Source organism: Rhododendron vialii, chromosome 2a (assembly GCF_030253575.1).
Source record: "Rhododendron vialii isolate Sample 1 chromosome 2a, ASM3025357v1".
Lineage (NCBI taxonomy): Eukaryota > Viridiplantae > Streptophyta > Magnoliopsida > Ericales > Ericaceae > Rhododendron > Rhododendron vialii.
The window spans coordinates 22,931,937-22,941,664 of NC_080558.1; the positions used below are offsets into that span (position 1 = coordinate 22,931,937).

The 9,728-nt window shown below is 39.7% G+C and overlaps 1 protein-coding gene across 7 annotated transcripts; it reads right to left on the minus strand.

Moving 5' to 3' along the window:
- Positions 1–1,859: 1,859 nt before the first annotated feature.
- LOC131314512 (UBP1-associated protein 2C-like) lies at positions 1,860–8,971 on the minus strand. Of its 7 annotated transcripts, none has more exons than XR_009196436.1 (4): positions 8,410–8,971; positions 7,467–8,291; positions 2,608–2,672; positions 1,860–2,500 (listed from the first exon to the last, which is right to left on the minus strand). XR_009196436.1 is itself a non-coding variant. In XM_058343228.1 (3 exons), the coding sequence occupies exons 1-2, from the start codon at positions 8,813–8,815 to the stop codon at positions 7,468–7,470; spliced, it is 1,230 nt and encodes a 409-aa protein (XP_058199211.1). In that variant the 5' UTR covers positions 8,816–8,971; the 3' UTR covers positions 1,860–2,500; position 7,467. The 7 variants fall into 7 exon arrangements, 5 of the variants coding, with proteins under 5 accessions (XP_058199211.1, XP_058199202.1, XP_058199194.1 ...); XR_009196435.1 differs by having other exon boundaries at positions 1,860–2,505; XM_058343228.1 differs by lacking the exon at positions 2,608–2,672.
- Between the last annotated feature and the right edge of the window lie 757 nt (positions 8,972–9,728).

The window sequence follows — 9,728 nt, forward strand, 5'->3', positions numbered from 1 at the left end:
TTTATACCACGTCACAATCATACTCTTATGTATATGCTCATTTAGGTCTCTCAATTTTGACATGAGGCCTGATGTCATAGTCAATTAAAGGAAGTGATTTTTGTTTGTTTTTTTGGTTATTTAACATGATAAGAATTTTTAGTATGTACTATGTTTTGGATTTTCTTTCACTTGTTGCTATGGTTAGAACTACAACGGAGCCGAGCTAAGAAGAGCCCTGAGGTGTTTGAGGTCAGCTCCCAAACAAGAGAGAGAGGCTCGAGCTCAAGCCACTGAACTAAGATAATCAAAGCTTGAGCTCGGATCACCTAGTTTTTACAAGCTCAAGCTCAACTTGCTTAAACTTGATATATGTAAACGAACCAAGATGGAGTTCAAGCTCGAAGTCAAAAATGATCAAAACTATAAAATCCATTTTGAAAATTTGTATTTAAGTTATATCAATTATCTTCCAGAACCTAATACAATACTCAAATACAAAATTATATGACAAAGTGTTCATTCCAGTTCCAAATCTTCGCAGTAATTCCAGCTCCAATAGCGTGTGTATATTTAAGTTGATGTTGTAGTTGGGAGTTTAAGGCCGGGTCGATCGGTCCACCTTTATTGTGCACATGTCGTCTCATACCGGCTCGGGTCTCTATTGAAAATGCTTGTCACAGCCTAGTCGTTGCTTCGCGTCTCTTGCAAGTGAAAATTTTACTTAAGGCATTGCGTTTATGATTTTTTGTTTCTGGAAGTGTTTTTGACGGTGTTTTAGAAGTGAATTTATTTAGCTATTTGGGTCCCACGTGACTACGTGAGTTATAATTGAAAATGCAGAGCTGCTATGATTTTGTCACAGCCGGCGCCGAAAACGTTTACGAGAGCATCCGCAATGGTAATAATCAAAATCAATAACCAAAATGTGACACGTCAACATTTGATTATCTATTTAGTTCATAATCAAACTTAACAACCTCTACCTCCACATTGGTTATTTTTGCAAACAGGTTCCAATCACGCACCTGATCACACCAAATTATTTTCCAATATGGAGTGTTTTTGAGTTTTGAGTTTGGTTGAGTTTTGGTTATTAGTAAAAGTTGTTAAGTTTGGTTATGAAATGAGTGAAATTTAATTATTTACTAAAAGACTTGTAACTTTACTTATTACAATGAGATGTGTTTTTTTGAGCATTGTTAAATTTGCTTATTCACGTTCATTTGCTTATTACAATGGAGATTCTCTGAGAGAGAGAGAGAGAGAGAGACCAAAACCCCTTTCAAGCTAGAATGTTATGTTTCATTGATGACATGTTATTGTGATATTCTTTTAACGATATTCAAAAATTTGTAAGCCAAATTAATTGATATTCTCATACTGCTATGACATTGCCAAAGTCGGCGTGGAAAACCTATCGAGGAGGAGGGAGATCAAAGCTCCTCGCATATTATATAGTTAACATAGATGCATACGTGTGTGTATCGAGGAGGAGGAGGAGGAGGAGGACGACCAAAACCCCTTTCACCTATCGAGGAGAGTGTGAAAGGACCTTTTGGTCTCTTTCCACATCTTCCATTTTATACGAGTTGCAATTGGTCGATAAATAAAAAATAAAAAAAACTTTCTTGCGAATTATACACTCAGCTAGTTATACGCTGGTGCTGTGGGCCTCTCCCATCGCTTTTCAATTATACACTCAGCTAATTTTGCAAATCATATATACATCCTCCCCTTTTGCACTGTCTCTCCAGAGCGGACGCAAGAATGGAGGAGTAAAGTTACTTGCAATGTTTCTCCTTGCCAAACAATCCAGATTGGGATCGTCACAACTATATTTCTTCTCTATCGATATTTAAGCCAAGCATTACGAGTAATTTAAGAAACAAAACTTCTACGTTGTTCAAACTTTATGAATGATTCGTGAACACAACTGAAATTGTACATCTGATTCACGTTTTGTGAACGGCATTAACGCAACAAAATTTGTCTTGTTATATTACATTGTTTCTGTTGGTCCTACAGTTTGCTCGCTAGTGTACTCGGGTTGTACCTTTACACAACCGTTCATATGTCAGAAATTCTATATAAAGGACAGTGGCTTCTTTCGCAAACACTACTTACGTTCCATTTCTCCAAATGCAACCCAGCCAGTTTGAAACCCATAATAACGAACTTTCTTTGGTCCCCACTGTCACTATGGCAGAGTCATCACAGTTGATCTGAAATAACAGGTGTTTTTGCTCTCTTGCTTGCTCTCTTGGAATAGTATATCCGATAACTCCTCTCACGTGCTTCCCTGTTTTTGCTGCTCCTTCCTCGTGCTTCCCTGTTTTTGCTGCTTTGGAGACAGTATTTGCGGGAAAATTTATGGATTTCCAGCACCAAGGAATAGTAATTCCGGTCAGAGTCAAATTCTCCATGCTTTACCCATGGTGAAATCCTCTCATCCTCCACCGTTCTTGTGTCAAGGGTCTTCAATCATCGGGAAGCTCCTTGCCACTAAAACGGTCAACCCCTTCTCTACCAAAAAAATACACTACAAAGAGAACATAAGTATAAAGATTTCCATAGAATTCCATTGACGTATCCTAAAATCCTTAGCAACGCATATTTGACCACTACCACAATATTGGATGCATTGGCTGGAACATGAACAATTATTTCTCATGTAGGATCCAAACAAACACCTGCTTGGATCATCATACACTTTCAACTGGAATTAGTTGATTAATAATGCATTTGGCTTGATGCAAGTAACATTTGTATCAGGGAAGGAAACAAAAAAAAGAAGACATGTTTTTTTCTTGATTCCTGTTGGGTTATGAAGAAACTAAGCATTTCAATCCTACCAATCCCACATAAGTTGTTGAGAATTTGTAACTGATTCCTAACAAACACAACCCAGGATACATGAATTTCAGACAATAGTTTTCGAAAGTTTCTAATAATTTAATAGTGGTTTCACAAAGAAATTTGCTCGATTAAGTAGTTAAAACCGTGGTGCAAAATCTATAAAATCTACTCCATCACACAAGACTGGATGCAGCAACGTAACTCATATTTCAAGACATTGAAATTAAAATCATCAGTCCTATACATGATTAACAGCATAAACTGATAAGATGAGGAATAGTAGACTACGATTTCTCTAAATTCTGAAAGAAATGTTTAGCGATCTATATAAAGTTCAAATCAGTAGTTAAAACCATCGTGCTAAATTTCCACGACACTTGATGCACTAACCCCCATAAACACTCTTATCTGCCTAGCCAAAATAGCATTTAAACAAGACGACAAACCAGGAGTAATCCTCAAATACTAATAGATCAGATAATTCAGCCACATTTCAAGACACAAATTGGATTCTCAGGTAGTCTATCTTATCGAGGGACAAATGAAACCCACAAAAAATCAACCCCACAATTACCGCAACACATGAAGGTGAACAACAAATAGAGCAGTGAAAATACAACGTCTCATATGGGAAGAGCACCAGCTCGAGATCAAATAGGTAATCCTACTCTAGTGAAAGCAGTGCTTGTTCGCAATCTAAACTCAACCGAAACAACACTTCAAAGGATCCAACAGTTTCTCAGTTCTTTCTGAAGCAGGCAGACAGATTACATGTCAAATGCCCGATGATACATCCCCAAGAATCATCATCAATGAATTCTTGCAACTTCTAGCAATCATGGCTATGTCCTTAAGGGCACCTTCGGCTAAATAAGCCATTTGGCTTTTCTTTTTTGACCTTATTCAAATTTTTTTCGCATTTTTTAGTTTTTTGTCGATTTTTTTAGGATTATTACTTTGCCATGACGAGAGGAATCTAAAAAGTATAAAATTACGATCAAAATCTAATTTTTTGAATAAAGACGAAAATAAGCCAATAAGCCAATTTTTTAGTCTATATTCAAAAAAAATTGGATTTCGTTCGTAATTTTTTACTTTTTAGATTCCTCTCGTCATGACAAACAATAATCCTCAAAAAATCGACGAAAAACTAACAAATGCGAAAAAAATTTGAATAAGGACAATATTTGAAGGAGCCCTAAGTAAGAACAAGCAAGCAAAGCAGTTTACATGCTCCCCACTAGTAAAGTTACACAGTTAGTCAAGCAGACGAACGACCCTGCGTTATTTATGGTTTGGGCAGGAAGAATCCCCTCCCTTCGTTCTATGTATCCATGTTTGAACAATCACTCACATTACTCAAAAGTAGAATTCTATCCTAATTTTTCTTTCTATTCTGAAGAAGTGCATTCGTCGACATATAAGTTGTGTCTTCATCTCTTACGACCATTTTCCTTGACATTTAGTCACAGCAACAAGACAAACATCTTGATAGGCCATGCACTGATTGTTTTTAGATCGTTAGAGGAAAGAGAGGCTTAATGGAAAAGAAACAGAAAGGACAATAACATAAGAAAAGGTACCCATACTTTATTGGGTTCAGTTCAGAAAATGAGAACATAATCAAGATTAATTCCTAATAAATTTCTTAATTCTCTCTCTTTTTGTTTGATAACCCTTACATATATGAATAGACACATGTATGAAAGTATAATTCCGGTCCTTTCCTTGCCCTCAAGAAGTCTAAATCCAAACATATAGCACTGAATTGTCCAAGCAGTTAAGACAAACAAGTTGGGAACCAACAACAAAAGGAGAGGACAGACAGACAGACAGAGGACATGAGAGAGTAGAATGGCATAGTGAATTCTATATGTAGACAATTAAATGTCCATGTGTTACCTCACAAAAAAAGTGCGTAAGGTATAAACGCCTTCAATTCTATTTTCCAAAGCTCATAGTCTTTCAGCCATGTATCCTTTCTCATCGCAGGCACACAAAATCTCAATTAGAGGCATGTCAAAGTATGCAAGGAACTTACTGTCCAGCAAAGTGTGGCCCCTCTAAAAAGTATACAAGCATCTTAAGAGAGAGAAGAAAGGTATGATTAACCAAGTACAGACTTGAAGAAATGTTCACATGAGAGGAGATGTAGCTCTCACACTCAACTCTCACACATACAGAGTAAATGCATGTAGAAGAAACTTGAATGGTTCTAGTCCATGTACAAAGGGTGTCACAAAAATCTGCATTAAGCATCAGGCTCCTATGCAACCATACAATTGAAAGGTTGTGCAAGTATAAAGGCCAAGACAAAAAATTGGTAACCACTGATAGTAATTATTTCGATAAACAAAACTAATAGGAACACATTTCGCAATTCGGATACTGCAATACTTTTAAGCAACGCATCCACATTATAGACTAGCTCCAGTCAAATTTAATGCAAAAGTCATGAAAACCAAAACATAAAGGCGAAGCAGCAAATGCACAGCAGTCCACTCATCAACAAAGGTTTCATTGTCTGGACAACCAGGAAATCACCACAACCATTTAATGCGTCCAAGAAGCTCTCATACACCTGAACCAAATAACACATATCCAACTCAATCCGTCATACAACATCTAGCCATATAATAAGAAAACAAAAGTAAATGAGGGATTACATTTACATAATAGGAGATCAACAAATCCCACATTCAACGAAATGGGTACCATCAATACATAGAGGTAATATATCTTGATATGGAGCCTATATGTCCAGCCAATGATTCTGGAAATGGCAACTCTCCACTAATACAGCACTAGCTACATGTGTCATTCAAGATAACCCATCACATAGAACAGACACTCTTTCAAAAAAACAATAGTCATCATATAGGCATTACCAACGAGACAAAATAGCAAAAAGGGCAAGGAGCAATACATTTATTGAGCCAAGAAACCTTAGAACTCAAATTCCCACAATGCTACGAGAAAATTTAGTAAGTACTGATTGCATAATCAAGTCAGAGCAAAAGGCAAGTTACCCCCTCTAACCATACTTGCAGAACCATGAATAGAAAGAGTTAATCATTGTCCTAGCCAATGCAGCTCTAAGTACAATTGAGGAGACGAGTATGTTTTTTCAACTTTCAACAAGCGAAAGACATAGAATACTTGTATCATGAAATTTTATTATCCTTGTAAATAGAAGAGAACTTGAGATTGCTGAGAATGGGAAGATCTCATTTCACTAGTTTTTGCTAAATTCCAGTTAAGCACACCACCATTCCCTGATGCAAAATCAATGATAACATTTATATAGGCATGTTCTCATAGCTCAGGGAGTAAAAGTTGTTGTGAACTTTAGCCCAAAAAAAATTTTTTTTTTTTTAACATTATTAACTTCAGCAAGTAATTAACTTCAGCAATTAGGAAAGGGGGAATAAATAAATAAAAATCTAACACCAGAAAAAGGGTTAACATTGTGGATAATGGTACACGAACACATCAAAATGTTGCTAAGGAATTTCGAATAACTGACAGCTTGTCGTCAGATATGGTGACGTTCCAGAAATCACAACATATGGGTAATTGACTAGCATTGTAAGACAACGCATTTCCACATTTCATCAAAAAATTGAAGCACAAAAGCAGAAGCAACTTCTATCAATGCAGTGTGCAGTGTTTCATGCAATGCAGCATTGCGAGATATAGTTCCACATTTAGCTAAAAAAAAGTAACATAGTGTCCATTAGAAATTTCATCAGGAGTATCTTCTATTCCATATTGTTGCTAGAACCAGGCTTCAAAAAATATCCCCCACCCCAAAAAACCAATCAGAGAACACAGCACAAAATTTGCTAGAGTTGGCAACAGCAAGGTGACTAGCACAAATTCCTGAATAGAAGACACCTTAACACTTAAAACGCAGTTTTCAAATCAAAACAAGAAAAGTTCCATATCATCCAACTAGCAGAGAGGCCCCAGTGTAGTGAATCCCATGCAGCGACATACCAACAAAGACCAACAGAAAGAAGTGACAACTAGACACCAAGTCACCAAACTTCTAATAAAACCATTCGAAAGAACAATACACTGATATTGTCTAAAATGAAGGTATGCTCCAACATTAACACAGCCTAATAAATATGCCAAAAAATCAACCTCGCTAAACTTCGGCTTTCTAGTTTTTAAAGCCCAGCAAAAGACAATTTCTCAAGAATTACAGAGATACCAGTGGGGTATGCAGCAGAAGAACAAATGACAGTACTTGAGCACAAACAATGAAGTGCCCAACATTTAAACTAGACCGTCACGAAGAAAAGATGGCATTTTACTAAAAATAGTACTAGAGGGTGGACAAATCATGAAAGAGTGTGCAGTGAACCAACCCAATCAAGGAAGACCTATGCACATGTACAGTAAGGAATCCCCACATGAGGATCATCAAACACAAAATGAATACTAATCAACAACATAAAACATGAATGAAATCAAAACCACCAATTTCTGAGCCAAGCAGCTACTGTAATACGAGACAACAAACAAGGTCGAGGCAACTGGCAACATAAGTGAAGATAAATGAATTATTAGAAAAACTACATACCAAACATTACCAACAAAATCGATGTACGAGGGATTACCTTAATAATAGGGTGGCATACCCTGGTACATTCCACCGGGAGGACCTCTAGGACCAGACGAAGGTTGGTTCAATGGAGTTGGAAAACCCGAAGAAGATAGTCCATAATTTCCACCACTCTCTGGGTATCCCCCAGATGGCATTCCAACAGAACTAGGGGGCACCCTATTCCCAAAAGAACCAGCATTGCTCAATCCACCATATTCGCCCGAAGCCGGTCCCCCATACTGTCCCCCACCAAAACCCCCACCATACCCACCAACACCCCCACCCCCACCCCCACCCCCATACAGAGGGGGCCCCTGGTTCCCAAACCCTGGACCACCTCCAGATGAAGGCGGCAACGGTGAATTCGAATGCAGATTCTGGTGGGCCATCATTGGCGGAGGCGCACCAGTAAACCCTCCATACCCGCCGCCACCAGGCCCACCATAGCTCGAATTCGGCATGGACCCACCAACCCTATTACTATCAACTCCATTGTTCGGCCCGGTAACCGACTTTATCACAGCCTTCTTCCCCCCATCCACGGCCAACTTACACGTCACCTGGTGCCCATCAATATTCTTAGCCGGATCAACAAGTGAAGCCCTAGCCCCTTCCTCACTCTTATAAATAAAAAACGCAAAACCCTTAGCCTTCCCCGTACTCTTATCAAACCCTAGCGGCCCCTCCTCCACCTCCCCATACGCCAAGAAGTGCCCCAACAACCTCTCCGCCGATATCTCAAACGGCACGTTCCCCACGTAAATCTTCCTCGCTGCCACGTCAGCGGCTCCGGTGGCAGAAACCCCAACCGCCGCCAGTTGGGTTACCGTCATCCTACCTGATGCAAACCAAATCATGGATAGAATTCATACGAGTAATCTAAAACGTCAGGACTGTAATCTAAAAGCGTCAAAAATTACTGTAAAAAGTTAACCAATTTATTCAAAATTAATTACCGTCGATTTTCTTGCTGGGCTCTTTAAGGGCCAAGATAGCGCCGTCGACGTGCTTGTACGTGACGAAGCCGTAGCCCTTGGACTTGCCCGTGTTCTTGTCGGTGATCACGACGGCTTCATCAATGGGACCGTGGGAGGAGAAGAGCGATCGGAGCTTGTCGGTGGTTGTGTCGGGGCCAAGGCCGCGGACGAAGAGCTTGCGGCGGGAGGGGTCGGGGTCAGCGAGGGAGCGGGCCGAGGAGAGGAGGTCGGGGTGGCAGAGGAGGGCAGGGGCGAGGATCTGGAGGAGGTGGTCGTGGGTTAGGGGTTCGAGGAGCTTGCGGGCGTCGTCGGAGGTGAGGAGGGGTGAGGGAGTAGGAGAGGAGGCTCCGTTCTCGTCGGCTTTTCGCTTCTTGGAAGGTTCCATTGCACACACACAGAGAGAGAGAGAGAGAGAGAGAGAGAGAGAGTAAAACCTAGAGGGAGAGGGGAGTGGTGGTAGAAAAACCCTAGACTGGACGACTGGTTATTGAGCTTTAGGTTGGGAGATGGAGGAGACTACTGTGGATCTCTCTCTCTCTTATTTATAGGAGATGATAAATAATTTTTACGATATTTATCTAAAGGTAAAAGGAAATAGGGGTGTATTTCCGTTTGAAAAAAAAAAAGAAAAGGAAATAGGGGCACTTTAAATAGGGATCTTGCCAGGTCCTCTATTGGGGCAAAAAAGTCATTACGTAATATAACCGAGTATACGCAGGTTTGGCAAAAATATTTAGCGTTGAGATTAAACCAAACCTAAAAATATAGACTGGCCTTTAATAAAAATTAGAATCGCCACTTAACTATGAGTTCAGGTGTGTAAAGAGCATCTCCAGCCTTGACCCATTTTAATATTCAAATTTAAAAATGGGGCAAAAACCATAAAAATCTCTCTTCAATCTTTGACCCGAACCCTTCCCCATTTTGGGTTTTACCCATTTCTTTGCCCATATTTGGGACAACTTTTGCCTTGACTCATTTCTCCAACGGCTAGTTAGAAAGAGAGAGAACCTCATCGGCAGTGGTGGCAGGCCGAGGGCCGGCGGTCTGAGAGGTGATGCAGAAAGTGGCTGTGGCTTTGTGACTTCTAAGCCGTCTTGGGTCCCCAGAGTTGTCGTTATCTTCTGGCCTCCAATGATGATGATGACCGAGTTTCAGAGTTGTCTTTTGTCGTTGTGTCCGGTTCTGGATTTTGTGTAGAAAAAAAAATTGTGTTTGATTCTCGGGGAGAGAGAGACAAAGATGGAGAGAGAAAAATACCAGGCCTCTTCATTTTGGATTTGATTGTTTTACCTTAT